The sequence below is a fragment of the Rhea pennata genome, chromosome 4, assembly GCF_028389875.1.
Source record: "Rhea pennata isolate bPtePen1 chromosome 4, bPtePen1.pri, whole genome shotgun sequence".
NCBI classification, from domain to species: Eukaryota; Metazoa; Chordata; class Aves; order Rheiformes; family Rheidae; genus Rhea; species Rhea pennata.
Genome location: NC_084666.1, coordinates 47542307 through 47564366, shown reverse-complemented (window position 1 = coordinate 47564366; position 22060 = coordinate 47542307). Strand labels below are relative to the sequence as shown.

Below are 22060 nucleotides of genomic sequence, written 5' to 3'. Positions count from 1 at the left end.
GCTTTCTCCTCAATGGCAGCTCCTAGAAGAAGGATATGATACTTTTAAAATACTGATTCCCTTCTGTTATATGACCCTTTCAAAAGGAAACAAAATCAATGATAGCACTGTCTTATTCTACTGAAACTAGTAAGAGAAATGATTTGTTGTGCAGCATTACTCATTCAGCAGATGGGCAGGAGAGTGGGAAAGTTAACTTATTTACCTTCTATTTTTGAATACAGGTGCTAGCAACAGGACTCAGTGGCCTCTATTCATCTTTACCTACAAAACTGGAAGAAAACGGAGATGAGTGGCACTGCCTACTGAAAGATGACTGGCTCTTGTCCCCAGCCCTTGTCCAGTTCATGAATTCCCTCGAGTTTTGCAATGCTGTGGTACAGGTAATGGAGCACAGTTGGCCTGCCCTTTGGAAGCAGTAGTTTTATATATTCTGCAAAGCCTATGAATTACAGGATTTGTTTACTTTTATGAACAGTTTGGACTTTAAGCTACACTAATATAAGTTGTTTATAAATGCTTTGTCCTGTTTGTCCTGGTTATAAGGATGAATTAATATGTTCTTGTTTTTTAGGTGACAAATACTTCTAATGAATGCAGTATAAACTGCAACTTCTTAATGTTCATCACGTAATTGGGAGTGATTTTTTTTTTTTTGTTTTCCAAAGAAAAAATAATGTTTATTGCATTTTAATACCACTGCAGATATTAAAAGTTAATTGAATGCCTTTCCGTGCAGAAAAAAAGTAGGCTTATCTGTTTGAGCACTGAAGAACATTCTGCCTTTATTTTTACTTCTTGCTTTGTTTCGTTTTCTGGATTTGATCCTTTACTATTTTTTTGTCTCTAGTCTAAAAACTAAAATGAGATTTTGTATTTTTTGCATTGTTTTTTAAGGCTAGAGAACTGTACAGAACCTTTGTGTAGCATATGTTTTTAAAACGTATAATACAAATTCTGCAGGATCTGGATTTTTGTGTTACTTGAAGAAATGAGCTGAATAGGATTGAAAAATTAGTGACATTGACTGTTAAATAAAAGATATGTTTTAGTGAGACCTGTATGAAAAATACAATAAAGCAGCAGATTGACTATATCACTTGAAAGCATTGAACAAGTGAAACTAATAGTAGCTTTCATCCTTTAAATGCAATATACAAGATTCTTAATGTGCATGATTACACATGAAGAGAAGACTATTCATTTTTGTGTCTAAGTGAGCTCCTTCAAAAAGAGATCTATACTTGCAAGAGGTTGTATTTGATACCATTTTAAATTAATGTAAAGGATGTTGTAGACAAAGGAGAGCATATAATTATAAAACTATTTTTCAAATAAACTCAAAGTGGGTAAGAATCTGTAGTTGACACACACGACGAGTATTCTTTTGAGTGCTGCTCGATTCTGTCTTTATAGTCTTCCCTCTGCAAAGTGCAGAAGAAAGCTCAGTTACTGCAGGATGTAAACAGTGATTCAGGAGTTTTGGCAGTGTGTATGGTTTTTGTGTTGTGACATGTTCTGTGCTAACCCCAAAACTTTGACCAGAGGCTGAAAAGGGGCAGGAGAGCCAGGACCTCTTGCTCGTGCTACTTTTTTCCTTTTTCTATGGATCACAGCATGAGGAAAGGTAACCCATGTTCTTCTCCTTTCAAAAGTGGGGGTTACAAATAAAGGAGATCTGGGAAGAATTGCAGGTGGGAGAACGTATTTGTGACGACATGTAAGCTGTGACATTCCAGTTTCTATGTAAACATCAACTAGAATATATTAACTTAGAATATCTCTGAATGAAATTTCTTTTTTCTGTTACCAAATTACTTTTAAATGTGTGAATTGGTAGTGTGCTTTCTCTGGTGAAAGCAAAATGAAAGTATCGTTATAAAAATAGATTTTTGGCTTCTAATAGCAAGGAATTTTTCAAGTTCCTAACCAACCCACTGAATGAGTAATGCTAGATTTTTTTTGTTGTTGTTTTTTCTGGTTTTGGAGGACAGACGTTAAGGGCATGTTCTTAGCCCGTAGCTACTCTTCAACTGTAGGAAAACTGCTATTCTGCTTTTTTCTTGTTGGAAGACCATAAGTTAAGGATGGCAAATCCACCTTCAGATAACCCTGACAAGGTTGCAGGAGCTAACATTAGAGTCTGTAGTTCTCTTTTGCTCCATGGATGCAGGCGCTACGCTGTCCATCCGTTCGTCTTTGTCAGCGTTTGGGAAGATTGAAAAGCCCTTTTCTCTAATATTGGCAGTGTTACTGTAATTAAACGTAGTTTGTGTATTTATTTGAAAAAGGAAAAATCTTTTAAGAACCTGAATCTGACCAAATGGTGGTGAGAGGGACAAAGGCTGTACATCTTGTTAATACGAGGAAGGCTTTTAGTATTGTATATTAATAGTCAGTATCTTTTCTTGTTTTAAATCGTATTGGAACTGTTCTGTTTCTCTGTCTTCTTCCCCCTTAGGTAGCACATCCCTTGATACGTAACCAGCTTGTGAATTACATTTACAATGGATTTTTGGTGCCAGTAATGGCTCCTGCACTCCATAAGGTCAGTGGTGTATGTAAGCACTACCCAAATAAAAAACAGACAAAAGAAACATGGATGACCTCCGTGTAAAGATACTGTTAGATGCATTGCTGGTGGTGAGTTCAATGTAATTGAGTAAATTTCTAGACTGCCTTTTACACTGATGTATCTGTTCTTCCTGTTTACACTTTATAGATTGTTAAGCATGATTTGCTGTTTTTGTTTAAAATGTTTAAAATTCTAGAATGAAGTGAAGAACTAGAACCTTTTTTTTGTCCTAAGTTTAAATACCGGCAAAAAGCAATGACCTTTTAAACAAAATTTCATCATGATAGACATGTTTCCATGAAGATTTTTTTCAAGTGACCTTTTTCCAAAGGAAAATATTTGGTCAAGAAATATTCCACTAGTTTTAGTATTCTGTGTTTTCATATTATAGTTAGTGGAAATATTTTCCAAAAGGTAGAGAAGAAATGAAGTTTAGTATCAATTTGCTAATGTATTGATGTATTAAGAAGCAGTTTATGTTGCCTGGGAGAAATTTGCTTTGAGTTTTAGGGGTTATCATTTCCAAAATATTTCACTGATTTTAGTGAATTCCTTTTTTTTTTTCCTTCCTTTTTTTTTCCTTAGACTACAAGAAACTGCAATACTTGGAAATGTAGAACATCTCAATGAACAGTCTTTGTAGTCCTGAAAAGAAAATCTTGTTTGAGGAGTAAAAATAGGAATTAGTGGGAATAAAAATAAAGAATTGTTTTGATCTCCCCCCAAACCAGCTACGATAAGATTAATAAATTGCTTCAAAGGTCTGCTGATTTTTTTTTTACTAAGCAAACCAAACAGAAAGCAGTGCATCAGTTTCATTTCTGAGACATTAGTGAAACTTTATACTCTGCTTTTTAGTCTAGGACTTGTCTAGGCAATGCACATAGTTCTTAGCAGTAAGTAACTACTTACTGGAAAAACAAGCAGTATAGAATCTCTGTCATTGATGAGGCAGACCTTGAACATTTGAGAACTTGTTGAGGTCTGAAATAAATTTGACTGTGATTCAGAACAAGGTTGTAATCTGTCATTGAAATAGTGCTCTGTCTAAGATGTGGGAAGATGAACAATTAATATAGATTTAATTATAGTGTGAACCTGAACTGCTTTATATTCTCATTGTAACTGGCCACAGGATAGTACAATAACTATTTAATCTTATTTACTTATTTTAACGGGACAAGACTGTGAAGATGGACTGATGATGTACTGTGAATTTACACCCTTTTTACCTGGCAGTAGCTTTTTCTATTCCTTTATCTTGATTTAATCTCTTATCAAGACAGGGAACTGAAATCTGAAGTAGAAAAATAACCAGCTTTAGGTCAAGAAGGGAGATGTCAAAATGTAGTTGTGGGATTCTGTTCTAAGTGGATACTGTTTTTTCTTCTAAAGTACTCAAGACAAAATCTAGTGGTTTTCAGATACTAACATTCAGCTGAACGCTCCCATTGGTTATTAATTTTGCTAACCACCTATTGGCTTAGTTATTTTCCTGTTGAGGTTAATTGTATCATATAAAGTATGGTAGTCTAATCTTTCTTTTCGTATGATGGAAATTTTGTTGAACCTCGTTATTATACTCTGAAATTGGATGAAATCCTACTTCTTTTGAAAACAGAGGTATTGACTGCTAACATACATGAGCTTCAAGCCCAGATCCTTTCTGAGCCCTTACATTCAGTTGGTTCGTTGTTCTTCTAGTAATGAACATTTCCTTGCTTAATAGCATAACTTCTGCTTTTTTCTCTTTAAAAATTAACTACTTCATATATACTCCAAACAGTTTTAATGGAGAAAGATAGATTGCACCATCTAGTGGATCTGATAAAAGGTTCTCACTCATGTGAGACCAAAACTCCATGGCAAAAGGAAGCAAGTAAATAGAGGCATATATGAGTTCTTTGGTCTTTCTGTGCTATGCCCCACATTAGTTTAACAGAAAATAAATATTTTGGATTCTTGTTTTTGGGACAGATGTGTCTGGGCTAAGACAGGTAATTATGTTGTATCAGCTCTTTCATGCATGATAAACATTTCTAGTTGACAATGAGTTGACGAATAAACTTCGCAAAACATATCACCCTTTCAGGGACTTAATTTTTGTAATTAACTTGACTTTCCCCATAGTAAAGGAAAGAAACATTTATGAAAGGCCAAAATGAGCAAAATCCCAGACGTGCACGATGGCGTTTTTTAACACAAAAGTTGCAGTTTTCTTTCATTGTTCACGATACTAAATGCATCTTGATAATTATTCATTTTAACTCTTGATGAAATTGGTTTTGTATCCTAAAGTCTATTTGTGACTGAAGATTTTATTTTTTACCCAGTCATTTATCACTTTGGGTTAGGAAGGCAGATCTGTGAAAAATTTAAAAAGAAGTGAGAGGACATGACTATTATGGGCATGTCTTTCTAACCTGCTTAGGTACATCTTATTTGTAGAGTTTAATTACTGGAATATCCAAAGGTATAGACAGCTGCTTCTGATAACTCTTTGTAAATATTTATCTGTTAAATCAAAACCTAGATGGAATCTATAAGAAAGGACGGCAGTCCAAACTTAATGTGGGATTCAGGCCTTGAGGTGCCACAGCCAGGGTGGTACCCATGGTTCTAGTTTGATGCTGAATTTGGGAAGGAGGTGAGCTTCTGGCTCTGCTCTTGAGTGGATGAATAATGGGTTGGCATACTACTTCAGGTCAGTGTGCTCTGCGTTCTGTTCTATTTTTCCTTCAAGGAATAGATGTTTGAGGGCTTTCCAGTGAGATGAAGATTTGCATTTGTTATTTTTGCAAAGACAACGGTAGTCAAGAATGCAGATACGTCTAGGAAAGAAATCTTCAAGCTTTTGAGATTGCAGTGGGATATAATTTGATTTCAGGGAAAACAAAAGCAAAAAAAGTAAAACATTGGACTATCAAACAACTTTTTGTGAAAGTAGCTTGCTTTTCAGAACTTCAGTGTGTTATTCTAAGCCTTGAGTTGTGTATGTGCATGATCTTGAAATGTCTGTAACATTTATGGACCTATGTGGTAAGCATAATCTTTTTAAACTTTTGTAGGTTTTATCCATACACATAGTGTATATGGTTCATTTTGCGAATGAAACAAGTACCAGAGTGTTGAGGATAGGGGTGTGTTCCTGTGAATGAACTGGGGAGCAAGAGACCAAAATATTTTGCTTGGTATCATTTTATGGCTTTATTCAGCTCAGGAAGATGGCATGTGGTTGGAAAAAAATTAACTAGTTTAAGTTTTTTCTAGTTAAAGAACTTCCAGATTAATTGAATGGACTGGCTAGCTAGCTTGAAGTGACCTAATTTTTACAGGGAATGCTGTATGAAGACTGTTTAGGTAACTTATTAACTGTAGTGTACTTTAAAAATACAGATGTTCTTTAAGTTTAGAACTTCATTTTTCAAAGATAACTATTCTAAATATTGTATGTTCTTGTAGCCTGATTTACACCCGGTCTGTACTTCCCTCTTGTCACTTTATGTGGGTTGTCCCATCTATCTACCTAATGAAAAGCTGACAAAAAATTTCATATGTTGCACATTGCTGAATGGGTCAGCACAGCCCAGATCTGTAGTGTTACTAGGAACATGCATTAAAGGCTGCAGTGAATAGCTCTTTCTAATCCTTTGTTTGGATGTGCTTTTTAGAAGAGTGTCACCTCTCTTGACTTCTGACATCTGAGTTTTTTGAGAAATTGAAACAAGTAATTCACTGACCTAGTCCAGCAGGGTTTGTCCAGTTGTGTTTTATGCATGTTAACAACATCTGCATATCTGTATAGACTCAGATAAAATCAGAAAAAGTCAAATACTTTGTTGCATTAAAATAGAGAGACAAAGAAAAGGTTAATTTGATGGTTTTCTTTTTGTAGTAAAATGCTATGATTTAGACTTTGCCTAAGCTGTCTTTTCTTAAATCTCAGGCATATATACTAGAAACAATAAAATTGAGATAATGTGGCAGAATCCTTTATATGTCAATTGCAACTTGAAATTATGCAATTCTGGCATGTATATTTTTCCTGAGGTTGTGGTACTTAAGGAAAAAATTTTTGACACAAGGTATAATTCTGCTTAGCAACAGAGCCATTCTTCCTTCATTTTCAAAATTATTTTTTAGCGCACGCACCCCCCCCCAAAAAAAAAAAAAAAAAAAAAAACCCAAACAATAAAGGAAATTGCATCTTCTGGGGCCAAATCTTATAATGGCATGGGTAAGCAAATGGAGCTAATTTTGTCTTCAGTTAAAATCTAGTTGAAATCCCTGGGTGATTTTGGAGTAGTCCTGTTGAAGTGTAAGGACACTTTCTGGTTCTGCTAGAGGCTATGTTGCCTATTTTTTAAGAGTCTTTATTTATTTGATAGTGGAAAATGTTTATTTACCATATTGTTCTAGACACTTAAGCATTGTTGTAGAAATCTGGTCAGTGAAATCCTCTTCAGGACGTCTTTAATAAGCATTTTTTTTTGAAATCAAAACCACGTGCTAGTTAGTTAAGAGCTACATTGTGATATGTATTATATATATGTCACTTTGAGACAATTAAGATTGGTTATATACATCTTTTTTCTATAAGTTCATCTGATTTAATTCAAATATTCAGATATTCAGAGAATTTGGGTGGAAAAGATAGCTATTCTTGATATTTTAAGCATTTATGCAATTTTTGTATTTTCAATGTATTGAAGACTGTACTAAGAAAAACTGGCAAATTATATGCTAAAAGCAAATTTTTAATTTCTTAACATTTACTGCTACAGAACATGGCACCTAAGTGCTAGTTTTAATATAGTTATTGCTGAAGAAGCTGGCAGATGTCATTGTTAGGCCACTCTCAATCACCTTTGAAAGGTCATGGAGATCTGGAGAGGTGCCTGAAGACTGGAAGAAAGCCAGTGTCACTCCAGTCTTCAAAAAAGGGCAAGAAGGAGGACCCAGGCAACTACAGGCCGGTCAGTCTTACCTCTGTCCCTGGAAGGGTGATGGAGCAGCTCATCCTGGACACCATCTCCAAGCTTATGAAGGATAAGAAGGTGATCGGGAGTAGTCAGCATGGCTTCATCAAGAGGAAATTGTACCTAACCAACCTGATAGCCTTCTAGGATGGAGTGGTTGGCTGGTTAGATAAATAGAGAGCAGTGGACGTTGTCTACCTTGACTTCAGCAAGGCTTTTGATGCTGTCTGCCATAACGTCCTCTTCGGCAAGCTGAGGAAGTGTGGGCTAGATGAGTGGACGATGAGGTGGATTGAGAACTGGCTGAAAGGCGGAGCTCAGAGGGTGGTCATCAGTGGCGTGGAGTCTAGTTGGAGGCGTGTAGCTAGTGGTGTTCCCCAGGGCTCAGTCCTGGGACAGTCTTGTTCAACTTCTTCATCAATGACCTGGATGAAGGGACAGAGTGCCTCCTCAGCACTGGCAGCAGTGGATGCACAGAAGGCTGTGCTGCCATTCAGAGAGACCTGGACAGGCTGGAGAGTTGGGCAGAGAGGAACCTCCTGAGGTTCAGCAAGGGCAAGTGCAGGGTCCTGCACCTGGGGAGGAATAACCCTGTGCACCAGTACAGGTTGGGGGCTGACCTGCTGGAAAGAAGGTGTGTGGAGAAGGACCTGGGAGTCCTAGAGGACAAGCTGACCGTGAGTCAGCAATGTGCCCTTGTGGCCAAGATGACTAATGGTCTCCTGGGGTGCATTAGGCAGAACATTGCCAGCAGGTTGAGGGAGGTGGTGCTTCCCCTCTACTTAGGCCTGGTGAGGCTACATCTGGAGTGCTGGGTCCAGTTCTGAGCTCTCCAATACAAGAGAGACATGGAGCTCCTGGAGAGAGTCCAGTGTAGGGCTACAAAGAAGATTAGGGGACTGGAACATCGGTTAGATGAAGAAAGGCTGCAAGAGCTGGAACTGTTCAGCCTGGAGAAGAGAAGGGAAGACTGAGAGGGGTTTTACCAATGTGTATAAGTATCTGGATAGAGAGTGTAGAGGGGATGGGGCCAGACTTTTCAGCGGTGCCCAGCGATAGGATGAGAGGCAATGGGCACAAACTGAAACACAGGAAGTTCTGTCTAAATGTGAGGAAAAACTTCTTTACTATGAGAGTGACAGAGCACTGGAAGAGGTTGCCTGGAGAGATTGTGGAGTCCCCTTCCTTGGACGTTATTCAAAAGCTGTCTGGTCAGAGTCCTGGAAAACATACTGTAGGTAACACTGCTTGAGCAAAGGGATTGGACTGGATGATCCTCTTCTAACCTCAGCCCTTCTGTGATTCTGCTTGAAAGGTTTGTTTTAATTCAAATAATGGAAAACTGGTTTTTTAGCATACATAGTTGCTCATGGCCAAGTGAACAGAACTGCTTTGTGGAAGCACTGGCATGATCCCGTGAAATAGGCTCTGTCAGATGGGGCTCGGTTACACTGCACACTAACCCATCTAAATGAAAACCATCAACACGGTATGCTACTGTGATAATTTGTTAATACTTATTTGCTGATTACACAGCTCAGCTAGAGGGAAATGACCTGTGAATTATACTATACAGATTAGAAAATAGTTTGCTGTAACACCCCTATGTCTTAAATGCATCTTTATAAATAGCCTAAAAGAATGTCAGGTTCTATTTAGAAATAATGCTGTCTTTTGCTTTACTGAAAAACATTTGGACAGCTGATGTTAAAAGGTGTAAAACGAATGTTATTGGAAAACTTAGAATAGATTTATGCTTTGGAGAAGCCCATCAATATTTGCAAAACCTAATTTTGCTATAGAATGGATGTGTTAAAAATGCCATTCATCTTTTGCGTAAACAGCTGTAGTTCTGATGATAAACCGCTATAAAACGAAGCAGTGCATAAACTTACACTGCTGGAGGTTGAAGCAGTTCTGGTTTCTGCACCCTCTGTGCAAACCTCCTCCTCTATCCTTGAAGCCACTTCTTCCTCACCCCTCCTTTGCCAGCACAAACGTTCCTGCAGGGGACTGATTGAGGTTAAAATTATTTGCTGGGTAGCTTTAAGCTGGATCAGTTCCCTGAGCCAATTCACTGTGCAGTGAAGTGAAGCATGAACGCTTCTGCCAGGGCAAACAGGGAGCAAGAAGTTGAAAATGAATAGAAAGGAGAAAGGGGTGAGGATGGATACATCTTTTATCAGTGGGTTGGGCTTATTCAGGTTGAAACTGCTCTTGGATCTAGAAAGTAAGTTCTAGTCAGAGCATTCATGGATTTCTTCATAGGCAATATGAAATCCTTTTTCCCAGAAATCCCAGAAAGATGGGAAGGAAGGGAGGAATCATGATAGGCCTATTTCAGTAAAAGGGCAAGAAGTTGTAAATTAGAAAGTATATTGTGTGGATCCCAAGGGAAAATAGCCAGTAATAAAGAAGCAGTGCAATTGGTCTAACGCAATGAGTGTAATACACTAAACTGACTCTCGCCATGACAGTAATTTCTGGCTCTTTGCTATTACTTGGCACAGTGACTTGTGAAAACGGGATCTCTTCACAGTGTTCTGCCTCACCACCTAATCAGTCATCAGAGGCAGGAAAACATTTGCTAAAACTTATTCCATAATTAGAAAGGAGTATTAGAATGCTAAATGTGGCTTTCTGTTTTCAGTAATCTCTAGTCAGATAGCTGTCTGGCTATGAAGACTCTCAGTCCCTTTTATAGAGGACTGCGTCTTTAAAAAGATCTGTAACAACTGGTTGTTGTAAAGAAACATATGTGGATGAGTTTTTTAAAGGAAAATCTTTAGATATACACTTGAATTATTTTAGTGATATCTTTAGATGAACATTTAAATATATACATACATTTTCAACAGTTCAAACAATTTTAATTGTTACAACTGTGGATAACAAAAATAGTGGTGGTAGAATGCTTGTCTGATAAATGTAATGGATATAGATTTTTCTTTCATTTTTAACCCTGCAACTTTGTCATAAGATAAGAGACACTCCAGTCTTACCAATTCCTGAGTGGTTTTAATAGAAAGGAACTAAATCAAAGGATGCTGCTGGTGATTTTTTTTTCCATTTCTTGTGGTAGCGATGGATTTTAATATTGCTGAAACACCTTTATGAAAAATGTATCTTGAAATTTACTGTTCAATGGGATACTTCTTTTAGAAAATGCCTATGTCATAATTTTATTCATTTCCCTATGTTACAATGCTTTTCTTGATACCTGAATTATCAGAGCTGAAGAATTTTCAAATTAAGTGTGATATTTGTGGGTATGTGAAGGTTTGCATTTTTTTTCTTATTATCCTTTCAAAAATGTTACAGAGATTCAATTCTGAGGGCTACCTGAAGCTTACTTGGATAAATTATACTGAAGTCAATGTTTCCCTGAAATAATTTATTTTTTTGTAAGCTGCCTCAGAATTTGACTGTGGTGCACTTTGTCTACCTGGATATTAAATGTTTTGTTCTCTGGGAACATCTATTCTTTTGTTTTTTCACCTAAGTACCAATTTGGGTGTATTAAAAAGGATTTCCATACTTTCTCTAAATCTGTCTCACAAGGTATTAGCTTAAAGAGAGATGACCAGCAGGTAGCCTGAATGAAGCTTAATGCCTTGTTTTGATATGTGGTAGACATGATAGAAAACAGAAGTTCTCAATAAAAACTGCACAAATTGAATAAGTCTAACTTTCAGTACTCAATGTATTTTATATAAAGTGATCTTTAGAACAGGTTTTCACAGGTTTTTGCCAAGAGGTTTTTACCAAGGCTGGCTTTTGCTAATGTGGCTGATTCCTCCAAGGTCCTTTTTCTAGTTCATGGCAAGATAGTGGATTTTTCTGGAACAGGTACATGTACCCCGTTGAGGAAAATGAAGATTAGTCTCATAGAGCTAAAATTAGCCTTTTCTAATACTTATCTTAGTGTCTGAAGTCTTTAGAGGTTACACTTACTGTCAGAAATAATAAAAAAGGAGAAGCACATAAATGTCCACTTGCCAGGTTAATGGATCTTTTTCCTGAACTGTACGTGTGGCTTTTGTTTCAGGTGCAGAAGAGCAATATTTTTGTCTTGGTTTATTCTTGTTAGAAAGTGGAGGAGTCACCTCTGCGCTGGTTCTCAGCTGCAAGTTGTACACAGTGCCACACTGAAAGAACACAGGAACTTTTACAACGCGGTAGCTTTAAAACTGCTTGGCACGGCATTAACTTGCTTGCTTTGAGCACTGTGCAGTGAGCTGCTATATATATCCTTGCTCCATTTATTGCAGAAGTTTGAAGGTGTATTGTGAGTAAGGCGATGCTTGAAAAATGAAAAAAAGGTTCTTAAGAACCCATTTTAAATCCTCAGAGCTTACAATTTCTTAGCCACTTTCTCAGGAAATGGCTAAGCAGATTCAGCTATCTTTTCGAAAAACTAAAATTTAGGTCTGATGTGGCACCCTGTACAGAAAAGCCCAGTTTCAGCAATTAACTCTTCTGTGAAATATTTGGACTTCCAATCATTAGTTGGTGCTACTAACTCTAGTGAAGCGTTGGCTATGGTAAATGCGATTTTATTTTTATCTAGTCCCCAAGCTGTTAGGAGCACTGAAGAGGATCTCAGTGTTGAACAGTTCTTTTCTAAAATAGTCTCAAGCTGGCTTCCTCCAGAGTGTCCTGCAATGGTGTTTTGTTCGTGATACTCACTCTGAAAAGCATATGGGTTTCCCTCAGTGATACAAATGTAGAATGAGTTGCCCAAAGAGCATTGATTTCATAAAAAGGTCACTGCCCTTGTGAATCTACTGGCTTTTCTTTCATTTACAGTTTCAGTATTTTATACATATACATAGGTCTGTTCCTGTGCTGTCGCTGAACATTTGAGAACCTGCAGGGCAAGTGCATGCTTCATTTTCCCCACAGAGGAGGAAGGAGAAGTGACACAGATGCATAAAATGTATTACTTCTGTCTGACCTTTTCTTGGCAGAGGTTTTGAACTCTCTAGTGAACTGGATGTTGTCATTATCATGTCACATGATGGATTTCTGGCTTTTTGCTTTTTACAGTTTGCTACCGTGAAAACAAACCAACCAAAAAAGGCCGCTTCTCAGGGCAGCAGTCAACAGCTTTTGCCAGGACGCCACTCTCTGTCGCTCCAGAAGGTCCCGTACCTTTTGGCTGTTACAGAGAATGAATCTTGGCTCCAACGAGAAATAGCTTGTGTAATTGCACACCACTAACTCACTTCCTGAGCAAGTTTTTAGGGTGGCTGAAATGTGGCGGTAGTCCTATGGAGAAATGTGTGTGCCTGCACATTTACAAGAGTTTTATCATTATGTTTACAGTTGTGAAAGCCTGATCTAAGGCTGCAGTCACAGTCTTAATTCTGGCACGTCATCCTTTGGAGTCCTTCACCTGGGAACTTGATGCTGCTTTACTTCTGTGGGGGAAGCAGGAGGAATGAGTTCATAAAGTGTATCATGATTTAGAGTGTAAAGTAATAGATGTTCTTTGAAAGGACTATATTTTCATTTCTGTTTTGAGTAGCATTGGACATATAATTACAGATCTCAAAAATGTCTCTGCCTGTTGTTTACTTGATTTTACAAAGTTCACAGAGCCGGTGAAAACATGCCTTTTTCCTCTCCTTTTACTGTTATGTCTTAATGTTTGATCAAACTTAATGCGATAGCCCAAGAAGATGAACTCACTCACTTCCCATACTGGTGAAAGATTTGATTGTAACAGCTTTACAGATAGCTTGCTTCTAAAGACAAAATGTGCAAGCAGTCCGCCAGTCCTATTAAGGATGTTATTGCTGAGTGTGAGAATGATGCCTTGGAGAATGAATAAAAGACCTTAACTTTAGCGCTGCTCTGCATTTTCCTCGTCAGTGCCCCGTCTCTGTGAGGTTTGCAGGCTGTATGCCGCATTCCTGTGTTCTGTGTATCTAGCCAGAAGCAGCTTGTGATCTTAAACGCTTAACAGTGAACATTTGCAGCATGACATTACTGTGTATGTAGCTAACATGAAGCATAATGGAACAGGGATTTTAATATTTGCAGCATGTTACGCAAATGCTGCCCTTCTGAGTATTTTTAAATCCTCTTAGCTCTGAAGTGACAGCTTTGATTCTTTTTTTAATAAAATCGGTCTTTTCATTTATCCAGCTAAGTTTGGTAAACAAAAGATTTTTTAATACTTCCTTTCATATAGGCAGATTCTTGTATTTAAGGGTTTATCTTTGTACGCTTAAGCTTATTAGGTTTCTGTGTAACTATTTTTAAAAAGCTGACTTTGCAACAACAGTGTGTGGTGCAGAGGTGGCCTTTGGAATTTTCTGTGCCTTGCCAGTGCATATTGTCAATAGATAAGCTCTATTGCATTAAGGATTGCATTAAGCAAAGTAGTGTGGGTTATCCAAGCGATATGCAAATGTCACCCGGATATTTGAATTGCATTTTGATATACAAATATTGAATAATGAAGACTGTCTTCTGTTTGTGCACTTGTGTAGGTACGTGTATACACAAAGTTTAAGAACTTGAGTGAGATGAGGAGTTGAGGTGCTATGGGAAATAAAAAGGAGGAAGATAGTGGCAAAATTCTGCATAGACATGGGGCTTTTTTAAAAATATGAAACCCTGAGTCTGTACGATGTTTTGATTTTGCTTTGTCATTTATTTTTAATAAGGTAAATGCAGGTGTGCATGGTGTCTGAAAATGCTTCAAAGAATGGCAGGAGTGTGTTGAAAAAGAGCTGACATGGGGCAGAAAGGTGGTGGGGAATTTCTGGCATGATTTGGCTCTTTGCATTTCAGCATATATGAGATTTGGGGTGCTAGTTTTATTTTTATTTTTTTTTTTTTTGGTGGGAAAGCAGGGCAGAGATAAACAGGATAAAAATGCTGAAAGTCACTGACCTTGTGAGTAAGTCAGAGATGTGCTACTTTGTAGATTTAAAAACAAAGATCTCAAAATATCTTTATGGCAGTGTTATGGAGAGCTTAGAGTGGATGGGTGGGCAGATGCTGAATGTTGTATAGTTGGAGAGAATGGAGGGATATTTTGTGTGCAGTATTTCTGCATTTGCCTTGTTTTGGCTTGTAGGTGACTGTGGAAGAAGTGATGACTACTACTGCATACCTGGATCTCTTCTTGCGTAGTGTTTCAGAGCCAGCTCTCCTCAAGATTTTCCTCCGTTTTATTTTGCTGCACCGACATGAGAATGTGCACATCCTAGATACACTTACAAGCCGAATCAATACACCGTTCCAGGTAAGGCAAGTAGCAGGGAAGCAGTTCATGTACCAGCAAGGATGTAGGTTAACTACTTAAATGGGAAATTCCCTATATTCAATGGGGATCTTTTAATGAGGAATCTAGGCGGGTTTTGTGTTGTTTTGCATTGCTTGTTTACTGCTATCTAGCTACTTTAGTACTGAAAAGTCAATGAATGTATGGAGTGGCTTTATGCATACAGGCAAATGGGACAGAGGGAGATAGAGGCTTTTGGGAGTCTGGATTCTACTAGAAAACTAAAGTTTTGGAAGCATTTTCATTCTGCATATTGCTGTATTAGTCTTGCCATAGATAACTCATCTGTAGGATATGTATAAATATACTTGGGGTGTGAGGAGCATTTTTGGTCTTTGAAACTTTCCCAGGCAACAATGTTTTTAAATAATCTTTGTGGGAGGTGATAGGGACTCTATAAGAAGTTCCCCAAGTTGTTCAAGTTGTGAACTGCAGTGTTGCCAGCGTAGTTCTCAGGAATCAAGTCTGTATTGTTACAGCATGTTTGCTTAACTGTGGTAGTGTCCACTTTCTTGCTGATTGAGAGAAGGCACTTTCTTGCTCAAGTGATCAGATTCCTGCTTCCTTTTCTTTGCCTTCACTGCCCTGCATAGGTGAGGTTTATCTGAAATGTAGAGTGAGCTCGTCCTTAGTGTATGTATGATGCACCACCATAGCTGGAGAGCTAGCCGATGGAAATACTAGAGATACCTTTGCTAACAGAGTGATCTTCTGGCAGAAGAAGCGAACGCTCACTGCACTGGACTACCTTGCTGAACCTTTTCTTGGCTGGCAGTCTTGGCTAAATCTTGTGTGATGGACAGCTTCATAGATGAAATACAGAATATTGTTTTAGTGCAAGTACAGGAGAAGCCAGAACACCAGCATGTGCATTAAAATTGTGTATTAGGGACAGCAGCTTTGTCTGAATTTTTTTTAGAAATGTAAGTGCATGCAAGTATGAATACATACTGCTGTTACTGCATCTCTAAGATGGATTAACTCTGAAAACTCAAAACAGCTTCTGTCGACAAAAAATGCAAATGCTGTTGTCTTTGCTAATCATAATTACTGTTCCATAGGCAAAGGAAATGAGAATTGTAAAGAACTCTTCAGCCCTAAGCAACTCGGGATCTCAGCCAGAATGGTTCTGTGATACTAAATGAGTTTTCTGCGGTATAGCTCGGCCAAATGCAAAATCCAGAACTGCAGACTTCTGTGTGTTTCCATAACACAAAAGCTGTGTACGTTATTATCGATGAAAATGTTTATTAATAATTAACAAAATTAAATTTACGTAAAGACAGGTGGCCAAAAGCACTTATAAAGACACCATTCCCTTTCTCTCATGATACAACATTTTTATTTTTATGAAACACAAAAATAGTTTTATTTCTTCAGATGAATCCTGCTTTCTTGTGTGTTTTTTTCCCCCCCAACCATATTGCAAACTCAATTGCAACTCTCTAAATACAAGAACATTTAAGAAAGTAAATAGGATTATTTCTGGCAGTCTTTTGAATTGTCACGGTTTGAAGAATGGTTAGACTTGGCTTTCAGTAAATTTCACAGAGGAAATGAGAACTCCTGCTTCCTCCCATGTCCTCCAGCTAAAACAGATCCTTTCCAGGAAGGATCTGATTTCTTCCAAAAGCTTGTCTCACAGGTCTTCAACTCTGCCCTCATGTTCCTATGAAGAACTCCGTTTCTGGTTATTTCTTTCTCCCTTCCCCTTCTACTGAATCCATCTCTTGGTCGTTAGGAGGTCTTGGCTAACTAGCCCCCTCCTGCTGGCTGCTCGTAGGAGTGGTGGCAGGGCAGTAAGTTTGAGCTCTGCTCTGCCTCGTGGCAGGCCGGCAGCTGACCGCTCCGCTGGCTCTCCTCGCTCCGTGCCTGCCCGGCGAGTGGGTTCCACTTTACAGCCTATTCCCTGCTCCAGATCCCAGCTGGCTTTTAGAATATGGGGCTTATTCAATTTCTGTTGTTTTTCTTTTTTTCCCGGTTTGGTTATTGAGCTAACATCCAGAGAATCAAAGAAACTTTTACTTCTCACAGGCTGTCAAGTGGCCTTCATTTAAACTTTTCTATTTAACTATTCCAAAGAGGTATAAGTAAGGGAAAATACATGTATGTGTATATATTTTCATGAAACTGAAACACTTATCTGGTCTTCATTACCATGAACAGCTGAGCATCCTGTAGAGGAATCACTTAAGTCTGACAGAGGGAATTTGAAATGGTAAAACGAAGGGTCTTTAAGTAGACAATTTAGACAAAATGTGGGTTGGAGAGAGAGGAACATAGCAACATGCTGTTGCAGAGCAGCGTATGTTAATAACAGGGGTAAGGAAAGTGATTGCAGGAAGGAGGAGAAATTCCATGATTTTAAAAGAGAAGCCATGTCAGGCGAGACTAACGGGGAAGTCTGTTAGACTGATGGCATTCCAAAGAACACTTGGTGACTGAAAAAATGAGGCAGGAAAATATCTAGAGCTTCCTCTATTTTATTTTGATCTGTTTCTTTTGTTAGTTACTAAGAAGTGCAGTTAATTTCACAGGTCTATGTTGAGTATGCGAATTTACTTCTTATGGTATATGTGCCTGAAGAGACAGGATTTAAACACTAAGCTGAAACTCTATTAAAGGGTCATTTTACAATAAATAGCTCTCAGAAGAGTCAGCCTGGTCCTGGAGTCGAAGCCAGCTGTGAGATACTGTTTCCAGGAAAAAGCAACAGACAGGAGATTATACCTAAGAACTGTACCTGCACACAAACGTGTAGGTATGGAAATACTGAGGTACAGAAGCATTCAACTTCTAAGTGTGCAGAACGCTAACATATCTTACACCTAAAACAACAGAAACTTGACATGACTTTCAAGTTTTCTTTCAGGAAAGACCTTTAGCTTATTCAAATTACATAGTAGAGGTAAAATAGAGTATTTTATCTTCCAAGTTACAGGGTTCACTACATGCTGAATTGAACTAAATTACTAAATTAGAAAAAATGGAAAAATATTACACTGGTAAATTACTGCTTTCAGTTCTATACAAGTTATTGTTAATACCTGTGTAAAGAATGTCTTTTTAATACCTGTGTAAAGAATGTCTTTTTAATACCTGTGTAAAGAATGTCTTTTTAAATAGCTTTTTTTTTTTTTTTTTTTTTTTTTTTTTTTTTTTTTAAAAAAAGGGAAATTTCTGGATTGCTCGTATTTTGTTGAAATATATCTGGGTGTATGTATAGCTCTAGACAGCTTAATAAAATCCCATAAGGGTGCTGACAAAATGAAATAGCATGCTTGCAATGTCTTATAAAGCATTATATTCTGACTAAGCCATTCTACAATGCAGAGTGCAGGAAGATTGGAAAGGTACAATTTCCAGATCAAAAACTAACAGTGTTAATCGTTTTCCAGCTCTGTGTGGTCTCTTTGGCATTGTTCAGAACACTCATTGGATTACATTGTGAAGATGTGATGTTACAGCTAGTTTTAAGGTAAAGTCCAAACTCCTTTTTCATCCTTATTCTGAGACATATGGTCTCCAGTAAGGACTAGATGAGAATTCTCCAAGAGAGAACAAATCCAAGCAACTAGAGAGATAAGAATATTTAAGATTCTGACAAAAGCACACTAGATCTGAAGTATGATTTACATTCCACGATCTTCAGGCACAACAGATTTTTTTGTCTTTTTTGAATAAAAGTGAGAGAAGACAAGCCAAAAATATATTTATCACCTCCAAACTGCTTATTCCCTGGTTCTGAATATATAATTCTTCTTTCCTGCATGTTTTCTCTTGTGAATTGTACACTATGATACGGAGCAATATACTTGTTCACAGCTTCTACCTTTTTTGTTGTTTTTTTCCGACTGCTTTGATTCCTCTCTCACAGAGGAATATTTCAAAATCTTAAGTGATGCACATAGATTATTGTGTAATGTCCTAAATACATTGTTTGTTTATGTTTTTAAATGATTGTTCCCTGGTTTACATAAGAATGCTCAATTATATTTTTGATGGGTATATAAAATTAGAATTGTTTTTTTATTTAGATGTACTAGTGGAACTAAATCAGACTTTTAGCACTGTAGAACATGTGGATGTTTCAGATGTCTCACCTCTACCCATAGGTGTTAAGGTGAGATTTGCTCTAGCTGTGGCTGTTCTGCCTGAGAATGTCGTTAGGACGTCTGTGAGCTCAAGTATGGTAGGGCTTTCCTGCTAACAGAATTGAATGCTGTATTTAGAATTCTGTTTGTTTATTTAGGGAATCTTTTAAAATTTTTTTCATTTTAAATGGCAAAACATCAGCTTAGTTAACACTCAGGCTCTTACTGAAGTGCTCTGAAAACGTTAAACAAGTCCTATAAGGAAGTTAAACATAAGAATTTACTTTCTCTGTGCCTCATTCTCCCCCTAGCTATTCCCTCCTCTGCCCCAGAGCTCAGTCTTGATCTATTGCAGTAAAACACCTTGACAGCTTTTCCCTCCCTTTTACTGGTTGCTTGCCTGGCACGTGTAAACTGACTCTTTCTGGATTTTGCAGAAAAACAAAGAAAGGATTTGGGGAAGGTAACTCATTCATATTGGGACCAAACTGTTCTCTTAGCCATTGACCTATGCACACTCTAGTCTATTCCCTCACCTCTTCTTACAGCAGGTGTGCAGCAACCTGCAAAGGGCTGTTTACTTCCCCGTTCTAATGCAGCTGATCTATCTACTCTACTTGACAGTTCTTCATGAAACCTTAGTCTCACACTAAAAGGAGTCAGGACGTGTGTCACGTTCTTGAGAGCATGAATTTGGATCTCGGTCAAGCTATTGTATCTTTTAATTTAGAGAGAGAAGGAAGGTAGGACAGGAATTGTATATGTTGTTGCTTTCTCAGGCATGAAAGGACAACAGAGTAATATCAGGCTTTGCTGTTTCAGGTATCTGATCCCATGTAACCACATGATGTTGAGCCAGCGATGGGCTGTGAAAGAAAGAGACTGTTACTCAGTATCTGCTGCTAAACTTCTTGCTCTCACACCAGTTTGCTGCTCTACTGGGATCACCTTGACTCTAGAAAGCCAAGAAAAAGCCTATATCCTCTGGACAAAGGCAGCACAAACTAAAGGTATTTGGTGCTCAGTTAAACAGATCACAAACTGAGTTTGGTTTGGAAGCAGCTCATCTGAGGGGGCAGAAGGGAGGGGAATGTAATGATCAATCATGTACTAGGCAATTAGGCTGGACTAGAAAGCTTATTTAATTCCTTCCCTGTGTCTAGGTCTATTGAAACTTTATTTTACTGCTTTCCAAGTTGAATATACAATCAGGGAAACAATACGGAGACACATGGCTGTTACTGTTGCTACTTCAGAGGTCACTATTGTCTTAAAGATTGGGTGTGGGCTGGACTCTCAGAAATCCCGAGTTACAGTGCTGATTTCACAGTAACAGCAAGTCATGTGTTATTTATGAGTAAATCTCTCAATCTCTATGCTGTTGATCTTCCTGCCTTACTGGGTGTTTGAGGCTAAAGGCTTTACTTGCCGTGTCTTAGTGACCTCTTTGCTAGAGAACTTTTTAGTTGTTTTATTGCTTCATGGTATGAATAATTTTCTTACTTAATTTCAGGTTGTAACAGAGGTACTTCTGAATCGACCTGCACTGTGGAATATGGAAGAGCTGTGGACATCAGCTACCTGCAGTACCTATGGGAAGCTCAAGAAGCCATCCTTCAGTGTCTGAAGGACTGCAAGGTTTGGTCTGCCTTTTATGATGGAGAAAATCCTGATCCAGATACCTTTATCCAAACGCTTGCTGAGGAGAACAATAAGGATGTGGAACACCCCATCTTTCACCTCCAGCAAAGGACACCTAGCACGTGTAGCTCTTCTCAAATAACTCCATTCAGTGAGAAGACACAGTTGGAGCTAGAATGGGATGATAGTTATGACACAGGCTTTTCTGCTGGTTCTGATGTGAGCTCACCCCATCCGTATGATGATCAAGGAAGCACAGAAATGCAGCTACCTGCAGAGCCACCAAAACATATTCAAGAGATGAAGAAAAATGCAATCATGCTCATCAAAGGATCTTACATAGAAGAATCGGACTTTCAGGATGATGTTATGGTATATAGATTATGTGCCCAGAAGGATGCTCAAGAAAATGACAACTCAGAGAAGAAAACTTCAGATGTAGCCAGAAAACATCAAGTCGAAAGCCAGACTGTAAACAATGGGCCTCTTGCGATCAGCCAGCTGGAAATGGACTTGGATGAACACAGTAAGAGAAATTCAAGCTTGACTCAAGGTGTAACGAAAGAGCAAATGAACCATAAAATGGTTGAGGTTGATCCACAGCCAGACTTGGAGCTGAAACCTGCTCCTCAGGAGGCAGATCGTAACTTAAGCATAAGACTACTGAGCACAGATGGTGAAGATTTCATTGCACAGTATGACAAAATTATTAAGGAACTGAATCCAAACAATACAAGCTTGGAGGAACAGAAGTTGGGCGCTCCTGGCGCCATGTCTCCAGCAGAAGAGGAGGAGGACTTTGAGAATTTCTCAGCAGACACTCCTTCAGCAGAAAACATATCATCTCCCTTTGGACCAAAGGAGGATTTCTTTCCCAAGCATGCTGCCAGGAGCCAGAGTGCTCCATTTACAGGTGAAATGTCCTGTTAGGTACATACATAACAAATATTGAGGTCTAGTGACGAAAGGTGGCCAAAGGAGATCCCATTGGGCAGCACAAGTCACAAATGCACAGAGCAAGGAACAGTCCTGGCACTAAGCAGGCTACAGCCCATGTAGCTGAGGCTGACCCAAGGAAAATGAAAGAGATGGAACATAAAAGTAAAGCAATTGATGTAGCGACAGCAAATGGTGGTTGCTCAGTTCTTTTTGGCCGCTTTTTCTTTTCTAATTGTTTAAAATCTTGAGATGTGGTTATATTGCTCATATGCCAGACCTCCATCATCCTAGGAGAAAAGTCCCCTGTTGAAAGGGGAATGGAGTAACTGTTCTACCCAGATTACCTCAGAAATATTTGTGGTGGCTTTTACCTCTGATGCTACAAGTGTGGTGTCATGTTGCCATTTTTCCTCCTCTGCTTTTTCAAGTTTTAGCACGAGGTGGCAGCACTGGTGCCGTTTCTGGGCGTGCCTGTCTGCAAGCACTGTCCTGGCATCCTGTTGTTCAAATGTCGGGGCTGCCCTCACTGTTG

At 38.4% G+C, this 22060-nt stretch overlaps 1 protein-coding gene across 1 annotated transcript in view; it reads left to right on the top strand.

Annotated features, from left to right (window-relative positions):
- FHIP1A (FHF complex subunit HOOK interacting protein 1A) overlaps positions 1 to 22060 on the top strand; it is a 35693-nt gene that overhangs the window by 5774 nt on the left and 7859 nt on the right. Inside the window, exons 3-8 of the mRNA XM_062574755.1 lie at positions 225 to 383; positions 2462 to 2548; positions 14648 to 14815; positions 18253 to 18332; positions 19771 to 19958; positions 20462 to 21502. Coding sequence (XP_062430739.1) covers positions 225 to 383; positions 2462 to 2548; positions 14648 to 14815; positions 18253 to 18332; positions 19771 to 19958; positions 20462 to 21502 — 1723 coding nt within the window. The remainder of the gene's footprint in view (positions 1 to 224; positions 384 to 2461; positions 2549 to 14647; positions 14816 to 18252; positions 18333 to 19770; positions 19959 to 20461; positions 21503 to 22060) is intronic.